The 19,261-nt window shown below is 48.6% G+C and overlaps 1 protein-coding gene and 1 long non-coding RNA gene across 2 annotated transcripts; one reads left to right on the forward strand and one right to left on the reverse strand.

The window, feature by feature from the left end:
• Positions 1-2,765: 2,765 nt before the first annotated feature.
• On the reverse strand, positions 2,766-8,867 carry LOC128783142 (uncharacterized). The gene is made up of 5 exons (XM_053933733.1): positions 8,694-8,867; positions 7,130-7,531; positions 6,866-6,928; positions 5,648-6,152; positions 2,766-2,797 (listed from the first exon to the last, which is right to left on the reverse strand). The coding sequence occupies exons 1-5, from the start codon at positions 8,865-8,867 to the stop codon at positions 2,766-2,768; spliced, it is 1,176 nt and encodes a 391-aa protein (XP_053789708.1).
• A 4,753-nt stretch (positions 8,868-13,620) lies between these two features.
• Positions 13,621-14,607, forward strand: LOC128783148 (uncharacterized). Its single transcript, XR_008429017.1, has 2 exons — positions 13,621-13,655; positions 13,767-14,607. It is a non-coding gene; the product is annotated as an uncharacterized LOC128783148 (long non-coding RNA).
• Positions 14,608-19,261: the final 4,654 nt, after the last annotated feature.

The raw sequence follows: 19,261 nt of genomic DNA on the forward strand, positions 1-19,261 counted from the left end.
TTCTGGCCTAGGGTGAATCTGTGTGCCTCTTGGATGTTCAGTACGACTGCTGCAACAGCTCTGAGGCACCCAGGCCACCCTTTAGCTGCTGTATCCAATTGCTTCGAGAAGTAAGCCACTGGTCTCCGATATGGGCCGAGGTCCTGTGCTAGTATTCCTAAGGCGATTCCTTGCTTCTCATGGGAGAATAAAAGGAAAGGCTTACTCACGTCCGGCAATCTCAGGGCTGCAGCTGACATGAGGGCTTTTTTCAGCTGGTTGAAAGCTTGCGTAGCTTCCTTTGTCTCTTGGATGTTCCTGCTTTCAGTTGCAATCAGTTCATATAACAAACAGTCCATAGTTATAGATCCATAACCTGCACCACCCTGTCATCCTCAGGAAAGTTCGTAGTTCCTTTACAGTCTGAGGTTTTGGGGTCTGGCATATTGCCTCCTTCCGGCTTTGGCCCAAGGTACGTTGTCTAGCACTGACTTCGTAGCCCAGATAAGTTACTTTCTGTTTTACTACTTGGGCTTTTTTCTTTGATACTCGGTACCCTTGGAGCCCCAAAAAGTTCAAGAGGCTTATCGTCCAGGCCATGCATGCTTCCCTTGTCCGTGTGGCTATCAGGATGTCATCTACGTACTGTAGCAACTTCCCTTCCTCTGGAGGGGCTTCTCAGGTCTCTAATTCTTTTGCAAGTTGTTCTCCAAACAAAGTGGGTGAGTTTTTGAATCCTTGTGGGAGTCTGGTCCATGTCAGTTGAGTTCTTCGCCCGCTCTTAGGATTTTCCCATTCAAATGCAAAAATTTTCTGGCTTCGTGGATAGGAAGGCAAAAGAAGGCATCTTTTAAATCTAAAACGGTAAACCAAGTTAGCTCGGCTGTTAAGCAAGTTAATAACGTGTAGGGATTGGCCACCACAGGATACAGATCCTCAGTTACCTTCTTTATCGCCCGCAGATCCTGTACTAACCGGTATGACCCATCAGGTTTACAAACTGGTAGGATAGGGGTATTAACACTTACATAACATAAGTTGCAACAAGGTATTATAGACAATATCATGGTCATCAATGGAAGCAATATTTGATTGAACTTTTTCAGTTCTGAGGGTTCGTAACTTGTGTTTGTCGGTCTCAGCAGGGAAGCACAGTGAGGCTGCTTAACAGGGCAGGATGCATACATATACTTTCCTTCGTCTACATTCACTTAACTTTATTTTTACTTACTCTTACACATAACAAAACAACCACAACAACAAGGTACCTTTTATTTTTCAACACACCTATTACACTTTTAGGTGTCCCTGGCTAGTCCCAGTGTTCTTGGATACCCCTCAATCTAGCTGTGTGGTTCCCAACTCTAGATCCTGTCAGACTTATCTTCAAACTGGCAAAATTTTTACTCAATCTTGGGTGCTCTCAACAACCCAGCAAACTTAATTCTGGGTGCTCTTGGAATGTTAATCCCTCAGCCCAGCAGGTTTGACTTAACCCTGGATGCTCTTGGAACATTAATCCCTCAATCCAGCAGGTTTGATCTTGGATGTTCTTGGGCATTCCTATCCCTCAATCCAGCAGAATTTTTAGGGGCCCCTCCTACACATTTTACCTTTTATTTTTCCCCAATAGATTATGCCAAGAAAACCCTCTTTTTACCTTTTAATTAATTTTTTTTCTAATTAATTACCTTTTCCTCCCCCCCCCCCCACACACACTAAGGGGTCCCACTCTTTCTCTGAGACCCAGTCCCAGGGGGGGTTCTCTCACTCTTTTTATCACTCGCTTCGTCTCTTTACTGGCCGCTTTTCTCGCGAAAAAGACGGAAACGCAGCATGGGAGACTGCCGCTCTCGCTTAGCAGGTAACCAGCCCGCCTCTCATTCACACACATTCATCCCCCCTTTATTCGCCCTGTAATGCAAAGGATCTCCCAGTTGCCGAGCCGTGGGGGCTTTTAGGCACTCGGCACGAAGCTCGGATAGCTGGTACATCTGAGGGTCCACCAGAAGAACGGGAGGGACACTCGGGTTGCTGAAATCCTGCTCGTTTATTGAAGGGTCGCAGAAGGGGCAAAAAGGGAGACAACGAAGCAGAAGGGAAGCAGATTCTGAGAGCCCCGAAGGGCAGGGTGAGGATTCTTTTACTGCGTAGGGGTAGGAGGGTTTAGCATTCGAGGGTACAATCTGGAGAAGGCTAAAGGGAGGGGAAATACAACATTAACCAGTGGGGAAAAGGGAAAGGAGTGTTCTTGGTGGAAGAACCAAAGGGAAAACGTGGAACAGAGAAGATTCTAGGCTAAGGGGCAGACTTGAACAATAACTGACAGGACAGGGGGAGGGTACAATTCTCTTACAAAAGGGGGTGGAGAACTCATACAACTGCTGTTTCCCATGGCAACCCTAGACTGCCTTCCCCAACCCCTCCTCCTACATCTCTCCCGTTTTTATTTATTAAATAAGCACTTCCCAACGTTTTAAGAAACATACGTCTAAACAAAAATAAAGCAACCGAGATCATGAACATTATCAGAAAGATCCAAAAGAGTCCCCTGAGGATGATAGCAACCCACCCTGGGACACTCCATTGAGACAGGAGTTTATTCACAGGATCTACAGACAAGGTCTCAGTCTTGAGGTCGTCAACTTGCTCTCGGATCCTCTGGATATTAGCTTGGATGGATGTGCTCTTTGATGCCAGATTGAAGCAGCACATTCCTTCAAAGTCCTCACAGCCGTGGCCATGGGCGAGCAGTAAGAAGTCAATAGCAGCCCTATTTTGCAGCCCTATTTTGCGTGCCGGGTGACTTCTTCGTCCGCTAGCAAGACGGAAAGGGCAGCGGACGTGGCGTTGGCCTGCTTACTGAGCCAACACTCGAGGTGAGAAAGCTCACCGAAAGCCTTTGCTGCGGCATACCATGGTAAAAATATGGATACCGTGACTCTCTTCGTCTTTCCCCAATTGTAAATTTTTGAATCACAATTTTCGTCGAATTGGTTATAGGATCTCTTTTTGCGAGCCAATTTATTTTCGTTTTTCCAATTTAAAATTTGGGTTTTGTTCGGTGTCAGTGTGGTAAGCTGCCCAAGGCTGCAGGGGCCTCCCTGGATTTGGGAGGGAATCCCTGCCCACACCCTGTGGCCGCAGATGAGAAAAACCCCCCTGGGGAGCACCCTGGGAACTGAGGAGGACCTAGATACCATGGTCGAGGTGTAATTGCACCAATTTGCTGCATGGTATCTCCCATCGTGGGGAGATACATCGTGTCTTTTTACTTCTTGGGTACCAGCGGGGTGGAGTTTAGCCATTTGATCCCAGTCTTTCTGGGAGGGCTGGTACCTAAACCTGACACAATAAGTTGCCTGAGAGGAGCCCAATAGGTCCAATTCTTGGGGCTCCTGTGGTGCATATGGCAGAATCCTCGTCCACTCATCCCAGGTGTCCACAGGATTAGGTTTTTTTCCTGCATATGGATAGTCGTTTGGCGACAGGGGGACTCGTACCAGGCACGTGGATAACGGATTGTCCACACTTCCCATGGCCATACAGAAGTTGTCCTGCTTCAAGGACTTCGCCAGCGTGACCCATATGTTTTCTCTCAGCTGTGGGACTATCCAGCTCCTGACCGGTGACAGCCAGATGATGACGATCAGGAGCATCAGATGTTTCAGAGGTGTCCTCAAGGCGGTAGTCATCCTCAGCGTCTTGTGATAAAAGAAAGCATAACTTGAATGATAAATTTTCCTCAGTGGTCCCTCCCCAACCTCCCCCGTTTTTATTTATTAAATAAGCATTAAATAAAATTAGAGAAAAGGGGTAAGGATTGAGGGAAAGGGGAGGTTAGGGGAAAGGAAAGGGTACAGGGGGCGATGGGGTAATTGGGTACGTAGAGTTCAGCGGGGGAAAATATCTTCGGGTAATCATGACACGTGTGACGATATTGGGAGGAACGGTCTTTCTTCTCCTCCTCTTCCAGGCAGTGGAAACTCCGTCCAGCGATGAGGTGTTCTCGGTGCTTTGCACCAAGGACACGTTGTCTTGCTGAGCTGGCACCTCTACGAAGGGCTTGACATATTTCCCCGGAATCCATCTTGGTCCTTTATCTGTAGAAACACAGGCATACCCTCTCCCCCAGGTTATTAGAGGGAAAGGGCCCTGGATAGCTTTGGATTCTGGGTCCTTTATCAAGACTGGTGGCCTCTCGGCCAGTTGCGCTCTGGTGTTATTGTGAAAATGGCGGATAATAGGAGGGTCAGGCTCCCTTTCTGAGCAGTTTAAAAAATTCAGGACATACAGGGCCTTACATAACCTTTTGGCTGGGCTCACTGTAATGTCCGGGTTATGTTGTTGTTCAAGGAGCCTTTTTAGATTTCTGTGGGCCCTCTCTATTATCGCCTGTCCTGTAGGATTGTGGGGAATTCCGGTGGTATGGGAAATTCCCCACTGTTGCGCAAACTCACCGAAGCGCTTTGACGCATAGCATGGGCCATTATCAGTTTTTATGTGAGATGGGACTCCCATCGTAGAGAATGCCATGAAAAGATGTTTCATGGCATCCCTGGTTTTTTCGCCTGCATGGACGGAGGCAAACACTGCGCCGGAAAACGTGTCAATAGAGACATGTATGTATTTCATCCGACCAAACGGCTCGAAGTGTGTTACATCTGTCTGCCATATCTCTAGCGCTCCCAACCCTCGGGGATTTGTCCCCGAAATGAGGGAAGGAAGAGCAAAAGACTGGCAGCTCAGGCAGGTAGAAACAATGGTTCTTGCCTGTGCTATCGAGATCTTAAATTGTCGCACTAGAGCCGGGGCATTCTGGTGGTAAAATGCACGGCTGAGCCGCGCTTGCCGGAGTATGTCTGGTAAGGTGGTTGAAGCGGTTGCAGATATTTGTGTTGACATGGCTAGGAGGTCCGCTTTCCAATTACTCTCAGTGATCTCTCCGGGTAAATCGGTGTGTGCCCTTACGTGCATGATATGATAAGGTTGCTCTCTATGGGAAAGTAGCCAAATGAGATCAGAGAGTAAACTGTATAAATTTGTGTTTGAAACTTCTTTGAGGAGGGCACCTTCGGCCCTTTCTGCTAGCCCAGCGACATAGGCCGAATCAGTGACCACATTCAGAGGCTGTTGAAATTTTTTGAATGCTCTCACGACTGCGGCAATTCCGCGATCTGGGGGGAACCATCAACCAGTTGGATGTCAGACTCCCACTTCTGACTGTCCGGGTCCTTCCAAGTGATCACCGATTTGTGGGATCTGCCCGACCCATCGGTGAACACCGTGAGAGCACCTGGAATTGGTGTTTTGCTTTTAAACATTCTTGGGGCCAAATGCAATGTATCCTTAAACAATTTATGCTTAGGATAGTGAACCGAAATTTGTCCAGGGAAGCTGTCCAGAGCAATGAGCAAATTTTCATTAGTTTGCAACAACGAGTCCAATTGATCTAATGTAACAGGTAAGTAAATGCATGCAGGGTCACACCCTGCGAGGGTTCAGAGGCGGTGTCGTGCCTTCATTATTAAAGTGGCTAGCAATTCTGCAGGGGTCGTGATCGTCCTAGAGGGCTGGTGTGGTAGGAAGAGCCACTCTAAGATGACCAGGGGATCAGATGCTCTGTTATCCCACTGGAAGAGAAGTCCATGGAGGTGGGGGCACTTACCCAACACCGCGAAGCTCACGGGAAGGGTCCGGACCACGCAGTGTGCCTGGCGAGACTTCAGAGCAACAGCAACCCGTTGCAGGGCTTCCCGCGCAGCAGGTGTCAGCTCGCACGGTGAGGCGAGGTCTCCGTCGCCTCGAAGCAGACAGAAGAGAGGTGACAGCTCCTCAGTCGTCAGTCCCAGGAGGGGGCGGATCCAGGTGATCGTTCCGCACAGCTGCTGAAGGTCTCGCAGAGTCTTCGGATCCTTGTTGATGGTCAGTGTCTGTGGCGTCACTGTCCTTCCCGTGATGAGGAATCCGAGGTACCTCCATGGTGCTGAGAATTGGATCTTCTCTTCTGCTATCTGGAGCCCTGCAGCTTTGATAGCCTTAATAGTCTTGTCCAGTGTTGCCTTTAGGTATGTCGAGTCGGAAGCACAAACTAGCACATCATCCATGTCATGCAGGATGATGGCCTCAGGGAAAAGCCGACGCACAGGTGATAAAATCTGCGCTACAAAAGTCTGACAGAGCACAGGGGAATTTTTCATCCCCTGAGGCAGGGATGTCCAATGATATCTTTTAAAAGGTTCAGCCCTATTCAATGATGGTACAGAAAAGGCGAACCTGGGAGCATCCCCGGGGTAGAGCGGAATGTTAAAAAAGCAGTCTTTGATGTCTATCACTGCTAGCTGCCAGTCTCTGGGGAGCATAGAAGGTGACGGAAGGCCTGGTTGAATGGGACCCATATCTTCTATCACATCATTAACCCTTCGCAGGTCTTGGAGCAGGCGCCACCTGTCTGTGCCAGGTTTTCTAATTACAAAGACAGGGCTATTCCAAGGGCTGGTAGAAGGTGTTAAATGCCCAAGTTTCACCTGCTCCTCTACTAATTTATGAAGCGCACTCAATTTTTCTGATGGAAGGGGCCACTGATCCACCCAGACCGCTGTGTTGGTTTTCCAGGTCAGGGGTGGGGAAGTGCGCTCTGCAGTGGCCCACGCTAAAAATCCCACAAAGGGCTAGGGATGTCGAGGCGGGCTCCCCATTGGCATAAAACATCCCTTCCTAATAATAGTATGTTTGAAGAGACAACAAAAGGTCTCACCGTTGCCAATTGTCCTTCCGGACCTTCCACGCACACAAGATGCCTACTCCTCAGAGAGTGGACCGCTCCGCCCACACCGGAGATCCTGCCGCAAGGGGGCACAAGCTCCCAGTCGCTGGGCCACCTCACCTGGGGGATGATGGTCACGTCAGCTCCTGTGTCTGCCATGAGCCGCATCTGCACCGACTTTCCCTGGAAAGAAAGTTTGGCATCAATTAATGGTCTTTCTTTACATACATTTTGGGTGAAGAAAACATGTCTCTCTGTGTCCGGGTCATCGTGGGTGTCCAGTACGTAAAGCAAAGCAAAAGGATCGCCTTTCCTTAAAGTAAATGGTGGGTGGTTACAAATGACGGAGACGGTGATCTCCTCTCCTGGTGGAAAACACACTACCTCAGCTAAGATGGTGATTTCATTTGGCGTGTTGAAGGAGTCTTCTAAGATGAGCATTGTGGTGTCCCGACAGTCGTGGAGGGGGCCCAGGAACCCAGCAGGAATTCTCGTCAGGTCCTCATCCTGGAGAGAGATGGTGACGCTGCTGCGGAGGACCTGATGATTGCCCTGATTTAGGGTACCTGTCCGGCGGAAGAGGCGGAGTCCGTCCTCGTGGCTGCGCTGAACTGCTGGACTTGGCCGCGCGGCCACTCGTCCTCCCTGATGGTCGGGAAGCTGGGACGCTGAGAAGGGCCACTTGGTGTCGTCGCGCGGCCCTTCCTCGCGCTTCGCCGCCAGTTTCCCGCTGGCTGGTACCCTTGTCGCTGTAGATGAAACTGGTGATGTTGATAAAATGGGTTCCTAGGATATGGTCTTGGGGGGGCAAGATAGGTTGTTGAATCTGTGGCCAGTGGGGACAGTTCACCTGGATGTGACCCAGCTGACCACAGTTAAAACAGCGCGTATTTTGTAAGTTTATCATGGCCTCTCCCACCCCTTTGCTGACAGCCAGGGCCACCGTGTGCTCCATTGACATTGCCTTTGTGCAAGCCTCCACCATCTGAGAGATGGTGGGCTCGGGGTCCTGAGGTAGTGCACGGAGAATCTTTTTTGTTTCCGAATTAGAGTTAGAAATGGCCATCTTTCGTAGAAGCTCTGCACGAGCTTCTGCGTTGTCTATTTGTCTCTCAATGGCCTCTTTCAGTCTATCAACAAAAGTAATAAAAGTCTCCTCAGGCCCTTGCATGATAGAAGAAAAGTTTTGCAGGGGGGTCTTACCATCCGGTATCTTCAGGAGTGCCTCCTTTCCCGCTGCTGCTATGTCCTGAAGCAGCTCCTGTGCTAGTAGAATTTGGTCCTCCGGACTGCTGAACTCCCCTTCTCCAGCAAGGGCTTCCATTGCCTCATCCCCCTCTCCCACCACCTCTGCGAGATCATACTTGCGCAGGAGTGGTTTCAACAGTTTTTTCCAATGAATCTCCCAGAGGTCGCATTCGGTGGGAGCAAACAGTGCCTTAGCAATATACCTTAAATCATGGGGGACTAGGAAACGTCCAGCAAATGTTAAGTCCAGCACATTTTTAAAGAAAGGCGAGTTTCTGCCATAATCTTTGGCAGCCTTCCTTAACTCCTTCACCTCAGCGTATGGAATTTGCTCCCACTTTGGCTCCCTCCCCCGCCAGAGGATGACCGGTGCCGCAAAGCTGCCGAAGTCCCGTGCCAATTCCAAATTCCCATCCTTAATTGCCTCCTCTCTGATCTTTGCCCAACCCCCCCCCCCCCGACTTGTTGGAATGCTGGGGGCTGCCACTCTCCTCATCCTCTTCCGAGGATGAAGCAGGCTGGGTTAGGGCACGGTGCCTCCCCCTGGCCGGTGGGTCCCGGAGACCGTGCGTCCGACAGGCCAGGATGGCCTGCTTCCGGCCAGGCTTCTTCCTGGTTCCGGTACTGGCAGTGGCAGGAGAGGAGGAGGCGTGTCCCAACCCACCCACTGGGGCGTGACTTTCTGGTGGGGGGTTCCCACCCACGGGGGCTGGGCCCACTTGGGGGCTGGTCCCAGAGGGAAGGAGGGGACGGGTCCCGACACAGGGGCGGCACTCGACGGAGGAGGGGGAGGAGGCGAGGGCGAGATGTCAGGAATTTTCTGGGGTGAAGGAGAAGGAGGGCCGCCATCTTGGGGCTGGTCTTTTTTCGCCATGAGGCAGGCGCCATTTTGTCCTATTTGTTCAGTTAAGTCCTCTAAAGAGCAACAGGGTTTCAAACTAGGATTAGGGTCTCTGGTATAGAGGGAACAGGAATGACATGTGTTGGGGTGGCCAGTCCCAACACACGAATGGGACAGGGAGGATCGGGAAGCAGCAGAGAGACGGCAGCAGCTCTGTGCCGATGTATGGCAGGATCTGTCTCCCGATCCGCCCTTAGGGGAAGAGGGAATAGGATTGGGGGGGGAGGAACACGAGGTAGGTGAACTGGGGACCCAACTCTCTCTCTTCTTTTTTAACAAATTAAGAATGGAATGAAAAAGCGGAAAAAAACGACCGACTGAAATCCTCCCCTGAACTTGTAAATCGTAAATCTTTCTCCCAACTCTTCCCCAGAAATCAGGCACCAAAACATCTTCCCGTGTAATAGCAGGAAAATGTTCAAAAATAAATTTAACAAAAGGCTTTAAATCTCTCTTATTAAAAGAAATGTTCCCTAAAACAAGGTGGGACTTAATTTGGATCTAAAACTCCCGTTGAGCTGGAGACAGGCGGTTACCCATTATATCAGGTCTCACAGCTAAATCACCCTCTTCGAAAAGGAAAAAAAAACAAAAAAAAAACAAAAAAGGGAGGTGACGCCTAGTCAGGCGTAAGAAAAAGCGAGATAAGCATACCTCTGAAGGACACAGGCATAAAACGGGGACATCGAAGAGGGGTCTGGTGGAACTTCTGCTGGTCCGAGGGCGTTGCTGCTGCCGCGCAGCTCGAAGGTCCGTCGGTTATCAGCAGAACCCAGGAGACAGAAGCCTTCTGAACTGAAAGGGCGACTGTCCCAGGAAACTGGTCCCGAACGCCACTTGCAATCCTGGAGAAGGCTGGTCACAGAGCAGGCAATCTCCAGGAGACGGTCAAGGACTGGACCCGCTGGTGTCCGTCCCTGTTTGGGCAGCCAGTTGCCGAGCCGTGGGGGCTTTTAGGCACTTGGCACGAAGCTCGGATAGCTGGTACATCTGAGGGTCCACCAGAAGAACGGGAGGGACACTCGGGCTGCTGAAATCCTGCTCGTTGATTGAAGGGTCGCAGAAGGGGCAAACAGGGAGACAACGAAGCAGAAGGGAGGCAGATTCCGAGAGCCCCGAAGGGCGGGGTGAGGATTCTTTTACTGCGTAGGGGTAGGAGGGTTTAGCATTCGAGGGTACAATCGGGATGTGATAAACTGTGGTAACTTGTTTGTTCATCAAAGGAATTGGACTAGCTTGCTTGTTAGGAGATAGGGGAAGCATCTGTGAATTTGGGAAACAGCAACTTGCGGGTTTTACTAAAAAAAGGACAATAAAGAAGCAACTGCTACAAACTGCAAGGCTATAGGCATATTGCAAGGCTATAGACATATTGCAAAACACAAGACCACAAGTATGATTAATCACCATTTAGGGAGCTTTTCTTAGCTTCTCTTGCAGACACAGGCTAAGGATGTTGGGGGATGGCCGGAGCTGATTATGAAATCAGCGACCACCAGGCAACGGCCACAGGACTAGACAACGTAGGAGTGCTCCGGGTACGCCCATCACTGTCCGGAACCGATTGTGAAACCAACGATCACCTGCCTCGACACAACGTAGACACGATGCAGACGGATGCTCAAGCTATGCCCACCGCTATGGCAAGAGACGCGAATAAAGAAACCTCCAAGAAACTATAAAAGAGACTGAATAAGGGGGGTGGGATGTGGGGCACTGCAGTGTGGGACACTGCAGGAGGGGCGGTTAGGAGACCCCTACCCACCCAGCGCTGTTTTGCTTGCTACTGCTTGCTGTAATTAATAAAATTCTAATTGACCTTAAAAAGGCTGAATCAAATTATTCGCCTCAATTTATCACAGGGAGAAGGCTAAAGGCAGGGGAAATATAACATTAACCAGTGGGGAAAAGGGAAAGGAGTGTTCTTGGTGGAAGAACCAAAGGGAAAACGTGGAACAGAGAAGATTCTAGGCTAAGGGGCAGACTTGAACAATAACTGACAAGACAGGGGGAGGGTACAATTCTCTTACAAAAGGGGGTGGAGAACTCATACAACTGCTGTTTCCCATGGCAACCCTAGACTGCCTTCCCCAACCCCTCCTCCTACACCAGTGACAGCTTTTCACACTGAAGGGCAGTGCTATTGTATAACAAACACTTAACTCTTAGCCCAGCCGGGCTCGCTGGCTACTTTTGCAAGCTCTTTACCAACTAGCGATGCTTGTCAGCGGTGTTTGTAACTCCTAGCTTGTACCACGCTGCCACTAGCTGCGCTATCAGCTAGCGGCGTTCAAAGCAGCTCCTCAAACCGCGGCTTGTGCCCGCGCGCCCGCTGCGCTATCAGCTGGGCTGCGCCTAAAGCACCTTTGCAAGCCCCGACTTAAGCCCCGCGCCGCGCTCCCCTCGCTCGCAAGGGACAGCCCGTGCCACGCATGCGCACCACCCGCTCTGTCAGGTAGAGTGCGCACTACCCGCACTATCAGGTAGTGTGGCTGAGAGCTGCCCTGCGCATGCGCCCCACCCACTCTATCAGGTAGAGTGGCTGCTAGCCGCCCCAAGCATGCGCACTACCCGCACGATCAGGTACTGTGGCTGAGAGCTGCCCCACGCATGCACACTACCCGCACTAGCAGGTAGTGTGGGCTGAGAGCTGCCCTGCGCATGCGCTCTCTAGCACTGCCGCGCCACGTCTCTCTATCTTAGCAACGCTGCACCGCGCTTCACCGTTCCACTCACACATACACACACACGCACAAGCACGCACGTCCGGACGTAACAGACACACTACACTGCAATCGGGAAACACACCACACACTGAAATCGTGATTTCGCCCTCCCAGAGCCACGCTATCAGCTGGGGAGGTCCTCCCGCCGCCGGCCTCTCCCCCAATGGCGGTCTGCTTGCAAGCCCCTAGGCAAACCTGCGCGCAAAAACATCTTTTTTTTTCGACTTACCAGTGCCAACCGTAAGAAAATAAATTAATACATACCGCTTTCATCCGCTAGTCGACGGGCCATGGTCTGCTCCTCGCAGTGTACAGACGAGGTGCAGAGTCCCTCCGGGGAAAAACCCCGTGGCGCCTGAGGGTGTCTGCTCCCAACCGGACCTGCGGGTGAGCAGAGCAGCCCCTTCGTGGTCGCCAACTGAAACGATACGCGGAATAAATTAATAGACTCCATAACCTGGGGTAGTTATGAAGTGGGTATGTTTGTCAGCGCCCGGCACAAGTGAGATAGCTCTCCAAAACTTGTGCCCCGAGCCTCAGTCTGACCCACACTTTTATTCTTAAAGACGTTCCATATGCAATACACTGCACGACTTTTTCATGCGTATACAACCCCTGGCCCCGCCTGTCCTCGCTTCTCATGCTAAGTAAGTCCACGCCCTTCTGGGCATGCGTGGTTTGCTGTGGTGGTCGTACGGGGGTCTCTTGGTGGTCCTGAGGCTGAAGATTGTGGTCTTCCTCATGATTGAACTTTTGAACATTTCCTCTCTGCGCGTGCGCTTTTGGTCCTTTGGTGCTTATCTGAGTACGTCTGTCAGTCTTGATAGGCTTGGAGACAGAGGAGTTTATCTGGGTTCTTTGCTTCTTCTGGTATTGTTCTTTATGCAAGAATCTTCAGAAATTTGCATTTTCCTTTGCCCTTTGTATTAGGCAGAGGTTTCTTAAGTAAAAGGTTGAAAATTCAACACATAACTCTACAAGCTAAATTATAAATGCTTAATTCATTTTGTTAACCTAACTCTAAAAATCTCTGTTTCACCACGAGAGCTGTCACAGAGCAGAAGGGCAGCTGAGATGCTGAAAAGCAGCAAAGCAGAACAGCCTGCCTCAGCTTGAGTTGTGTGTAATTGACTGAAGGCGAAAAAGCAAGCAGCAGAGCAGCGGGCTTCTGTGCGCACTGAAGGCAATTGCAAGAATCCAGCAGCTGCTCCTTGCCAAGCACAGGCAGCTGCCTAGGTTCTTGCTCCTTGACCAACTCACAGTTGCCCTTCTTTTCAGCAGCTGCCACCGTGTTCTCTGCATGTCGGAGCCTCTGGGGAGCAACAAGAATTTCCAAGGTGGGATGCATGACGACTATGTCAAAACCCAGGAAAGTTGTCCTGGAACACCTTCCATTGGCATGCCAAGAGTGAATTAAAAAGGCAGGAGAGCAGCAGCCACCGTCCTGCAGCTGTCTGCGAGCTTCGCACACAAGCCGGCTTCTTCGTGGCTTCGTTCTTCCCCTCTTGCAAGCTACCGCGATCTCCGGCTGCCGGAGGACAAGAAGCGGCTACTTCGCGCACAGATCACTGGAGCGGCAGCGGTGCGCTCCGAAGCGCCGCTTCTGCCGAAAGACGCCGGCAAGCGGCACTTGCTTTCGGCCAGCTCCGGAGCTGCGTATTCTGCCTCTCTAGTCGCCTACATCTTAGCCAAAAGCTTTTCCGCTCCAGTTCTCAAGGAGAAAGTGTACCAGCACTGCTCACTTAGCCCGACCTTGCCAGGAAATAAGATTTGCTGCACATTCCAAGGACACTGCATTTTCCTGGGCAAGCTGCAACCTGCTGGCAGATGGCCATGCTCTCTGCCCACTCCTGCCCAGCTCTGGGTAGTAGCGGGCACGTTGCAGCCTAGCGAAGGCAAGAAACCTGGAGAGCTGCCACAGAGCAGAAGGGCAGCTGAGATGCTGAAAAGCAGCAAAGCTGAACAGCCTGCCTCAGCTTCAGCTGTGTGCAATTGACTGAAGGCAAAACACGAAGCAGCAGAGCAGCGGGCTTCTGTGCGCACTGAAGGCAATTGCAAGAATCCAGCAGCTGCTCCTTGCCAAGCACAGTCAGCTGCCTAGGTTCTTGCTTCTTGACCAACTCCCAGTTGCCCTTCTTTTCAGCAGCTGCCACCGTGTTCTCTGCATCTCGGAGCCTCTGGGGAGCAACAAGAATTTCCAAGGTGGTGTAAGAGCCCGTCTGAAGCCCCTCATTTTCCGTTCTGCCTTCCAATTGCCACGAGAAAGAATCCCTTCCTCCACTGCAGTTCCGGCTTAGAACAGGACACAGTGCAGGTGCAACCACTGAACCGTCATGCTAGCTGTTCCGAACAAGGCCTGGCAAGAACTTGGCAAGGAGTTGGCAAGGACTTGGCAAAGACCTGACGTGGACCCAGCACGGGACAGCCTGATGCGCGGCCTGCTTCTAATCTCCGTTCTTAAGCCAAATGAACTTTTGGGGTGACTCCCGGGGTCCTTCATTGAAGACCCCTCATCTGCCTCATTAACAGTGTGACAAACAAAGAATGAGAACCCTCCTCCCAAGGACTGAGACTGAGACCCCTGCTATAGGGAGGAGGGGAAATTGGTGGTCTGACCACTAATGACATGACCTGTTTCCCTTCAGTGATTCAAATGGACTTATTCTTCATTGGATTCGTCTTGCTTTGGTGGTTTCTGTGGACTCTCCTCTTCCCGCGTGGCGATTACAATGGACTTTCGTTGTTACACTTGTTCCCCCCTCTTTCCTCTGTGGACTATAACTGGAGCCCCGAGTCGACCAGAACTTCGGAGAGTCCCCCGACACGACAGACAGAACCCCATCGTCCGGACCACTGAGGATCTCGCCTGTGTTGGTAGCTATTCCCATACCCCTCTTCTCTCTCTCTCTCTCCTTTTATCTCCTTTCCGATCCCCACTATCGCATTTACTGTTTTGGCCCTAATAAAGGTGCATTTGTTGTGATTAACTTATAGTCCCTTGTTTGCCTTTTTGCACTTTTGGGATCGGTGAAAAGAACCATCACGACACCCCGCAAGAAGCGGATCGTGACATTAAAATTGACGTCACGGACAGGATTTCTGTCTAGACAGAAAGGTTGCAGCTGAAAAGGCACCCACACTGTCTTTGGAAATTCACAAAGGATCCACTAGTGCAAAAGGCGGGACACTTGTTTTGTTGTTGTTGTGTATCTGGTCTGGGAAGGAAGGGACAACTTGAAGCAACTAAGCAGAGCCTCCCAGGCAGATTATTGTCCTTTCACCCAGCCAGGGAAGCGAAGGGCGACACAGCGAGGGCTGTGTAGTTTTGTGGAACTTAAGTTTGTAGCTCCCTGTCGTGGTTTTGGTCCCTTCACAAAATGAGTGACAATCTTAGCCTTGAAATTAAAGCTGAATTTTATGCACTACTAGCCAAACACAATGCCAGACCTTCTACGGAAAGAGAAAAATGGGCACAGAGTAATTGGTTGAACTTAGAAAATGTTATTGATAGAGTGTGTTCATTACAACATGAAACAAAATTCAAACTGGGCAAAAATAAAACTACCTTATGCTCAGGTTTGAGAGCTTGTCTTCCGACAGCTATAGAAAATGGCTTCGAGCGAAGAAGTGAGGAACATGCTCTAATAGACTCCCTTCAAAATCTAGTTGAAATTTTGCAAAAACAGTTCTATGAAGCAAAAGATGTGATCTATGCATTGCGAGCTGCCTTAACAGAGGAACATGTTAACAAATCACATCATGCTGATTCCTCTACAGAGCCTGAGGAGAAGGAAACTCCTCACATGAAACAAATCTATCCTCATCAAGAACTTGAAGCAGCAAGTAATTGTGGGGAACATTGCTGCCATCACTTGAGACCCTTGATTAAAACTATCTCAGTGTATAGCTATCTCAGTGATGATGATCTCCAACCTCACATCACAACCAAACACATACCATCACAACTAAACACTGCCACCGAGCTAGCTAAGCTTAAAAGGGAATATGGACACCCTCCACATGAATCAGAAACAGAATATGTTTTCCGGGTGTCCCTCACTGGTGGTGATCAAATTCAATTAAGCGAACAGGAAGCCAGTGGGTACTGGGGACATGGTGTCTTCTTAACAACAGGAGAGAAAGGTGACACATGGTCCCTGACACAGCGTGCAGCTTTTTGGGCCGGGGGAACAAGCCCCTTGGAAAGGGGAGATCCCATAGCTAGAATTAGTACCCCCGACCAACTCTTGGAAAATGTGCACAAAGCTGCTTGCCTGCAAATGACTCTCAAAAAGAAATTAATTCCTGACTTTGAATCCCTGATGCAATTACCTGTGAAGCCCGAGATAACGACCCCTTGAATTTGTGGGCTTCCAGAATCACTCAAACCTACAGCAATTCTCCTTCCAAAAACGATAGCAGCTGTATCTCCTGTAGAAAGACCAGATAGATTTCCTAGTAAGCAGAAGGACCCATTTGTTCCCCTTTATGACTTGTTGAGGAAAGGGGTGAAATGGGATTGGAGTCTTTCTCAGGAGTCAGCATTGCAATTGCTGATTTTTGAAGCAACAGCTCATCAAGCAGTTGCAGACCCCTATCCATCCTACAGATCCTTTCCAGGTGGAATGGGGATTTGCCTCCTCAGGGCTGTCAGTACACATATGGCAGCGGGGTCCTGAGGGTCTGACAAGACCTGTTGGTTTTTACTCCCGTGGTTCCAAAGATGCTGAGAAAAGATACACTACCTGGGAGAAAGGATTGTTGATGGTTATCTTAGCTTTCCTAGAAGTAGAAAAAATTGCACGAAAACAACCAATTGTATTGAGAGGCCCCTTCAAGGTTATCAAGACAGCCACTAGTGGGACCCCCCCTCCTGACGGGGTGGCCCAGAGGGCCTTAGTTAGAAAATGTTATGCTCAGGTTGAACAATACTGCACCTTTTTCTCAAGGACAGAAGGAACTTAGTAGTCCAAGAAACGGAGAGCTTGGACAAAGTTGCCTCTGTAATCAAAGTAACCCCTCCTTTCTGCCCCAAACAATCAGCAAACTCTTGGTTTACTGATGCTTCTGCTAAAGGGGAAGGAAAAGGATGGAGATACAGGGCAGAAGCTCTCCACTTTTCCTCTGGTGAGCAAATGATTACAGAGGGAGAAGGTAGTGCACACATTGGGAAGCTGATAGCTATCTGGAGTGTTTTTCAACGAGAAGCACAGAATTCCTCTTTGGTCTGCATCTACACTGACTCCTATGCTCTCTACCAAATGATCCTAATAATCCAGCTCATGACCCTGGCCAACCTGTTCTGGTGGACCTCTCTTACTATAGGACTAGTAGCACTTGTGCTAAAACCCCCTCTGAATAAATATGCATGGGAAGCCTCTGGTGCTCTAGGGAAAGAGCATTGGACAAATACATGCTGGATAATTCCATCATTCTAACTTTTCTGCCTCTCGGCGGCAGAATTCTGTTGTGTTTACTTTTTCAGAAGAACTCCGAGGGACATGAAGACCACCTAATCCATGATAAAACTGGTAATATTTTTCTGCATCCTACCACAACCCCATGGCCAGAAACCAGCTGAGTGGCCGTGGTCTGAAATAATTGTGGTAGCATGCAGAAAAAGTGAAAGGATCTCTTTAAGCACAAAAAGGTTTGTACGCACCCTATCATACAGGATTGTTGGCGCAATTTTACATGCACACAAACTGTAGAAGTAGTTTGGTTTTGGTCCAAAAATGCTGAAGCACCTTTTTTTTTCTCTTTTTTTTTTGGTTTTTGTTTTTTAAGTTTAAAGTATTGATTCAAATACTGGAGTAGGACTTGATGTTATTGTTGTGACACCTACCACCCAACCACTGGTTACACTTAGCCCGAAAATTTTTGAAATTGGACCATATATAATCAGGAAAACTGGCCAACAACAGATATTGTTTAATCTGTTATGGTCTCTTAAACAAGTCAAATTGCTGATGCAAAACAATATCTCAGAAATACAACCAGCTTGTTCACCCTTTTTGCAGACCTCTTTTCAGGCTTGGACAACCTGGCTGCGACAGTGGAACCCTCCTAAAAACCGGCTGCCAAGAGACATAACTGGTGTTGTGGGAACAGGATTGGGAATCCTAAATAGTATTGATTCAGAAGTATGAATGAATAAATTGGCTTCCACGTCTCAAGATTTAAGCAAAATACAAAAACCACTGCAATCGTCCTTATCGGCCTTGGGAACACATCAGTGGTTGCTATCAAACATTCTACCAAATTGGGAAAAAGTAAATAGGAAAGACCACAAATTGATAATTGATGCACTTAATGCCACGCAAAGCAATGTTTCCTTAGCTCTTAGCTGTATCCAGGCTCAATTATGGATGCAGTCAGTTGCTGCCGCAATTAGAAGAGAAAGTGAAGAAGGCACCTCTCCTACTGAAATTAGGAAAATAGTCTGGGACAGTGCCACTGACTTTGAAAGAGATTTCCAATCCTGGTGGAATTTAGTGAATTTTACCTATGACCCTAACACAAACACAGCCACAGCATTTTGTGCTGACCATAAGTAATGCCTCAGTGCATTTGATATTCCCTAGCATCGCATTAGGATTAAATCATGATGGAGCCACTTTCTATCCTTCTGAACATAGAGAATGGGCCCGTCAAATTGATGACAAATGGCAAACTGTCAATTTAGAGTCCTGTACCATTTGAGAACAACTAGGGTTTATCTGTGAAGGTAATGCAATTGTAGCTCAAGATATTTGTCTGGACACAGAACAAAATAGCTGTCATTTTGATATTCATCCTAACGAGACTTCTGAAACAGTCCTTGTATCTACAGGCAATGGGCTTGCCTGCTTCAGAACCGCTTGTGATACTGTGTTTATACAAAGTACAGTAGTAGCTACTAAAAATCATTCAAATTTTTGTGCTTTCAACTTTACTAAAATTGCAGGATGTGATTTTTCTTTTGTAGCTCCAGTTACTTCACATGAATTTTAGAATCCAATCTCACCCTGATTCACAAGCTATTGCCTACTCCCATTGGGATGAACCTTACTCTGGTAAAGCAATTATTACTTCATCAAGATCTAATAGAGATCCTAGGAAAAATCAAGGAGAATGGACAGAAAACTCTGGTAACTGTTCATCATGATGTGCAAGAAATACATCGTGTTGTAGAAAGGGTGAAAAGTGATGCCGAACACAGGTGGTGGGATACCCTTTTCGGGTGGTCGCTTACCGCCACCGGTGTCCTGAACAAATTGTGTCATCCCATTGTTGTTCTTTGGATTTTAGTTATGATTGGTTTTGTTTTATCAGTAATCTTGCTCATTGTGAATTGGAGAATGATGAAACGACTAACAAAATTGACATCTATAATTAATGCACACCACTTGACCGACATCCTTTACATTATAGATATTCCCAGGACTGTAGACACAAGAAGATGATAAGGTTAGAAGATATGTTTTACATAATTTTCTCTTATGATTTGTTCGAATCACTGTTTGAAATTATTTTTTGTTTCTTGATTATAAAATTGTACTGAGTAATATCGATTATTGTTTAATATTGAATTTACTGGATTATTATTTGATCAATCTATTGTTTAATTGATTCATATTGATTATTATCTCAATAATTTAT

Source organism: Vidua chalybeata, unplaced genomic scaffold, assembly GCF_026979565.1.
Source record: "Vidua chalybeata isolate OUT-0048 unplaced genomic scaffold, bVidCha1 merged haplotype W_reject_19, whole genome shotgun sequence".
NCBI lineage: Eukaryota > Metazoa > Chordata > Aves > Passeriformes > Viduidae > Vidua > Vidua chalybeata.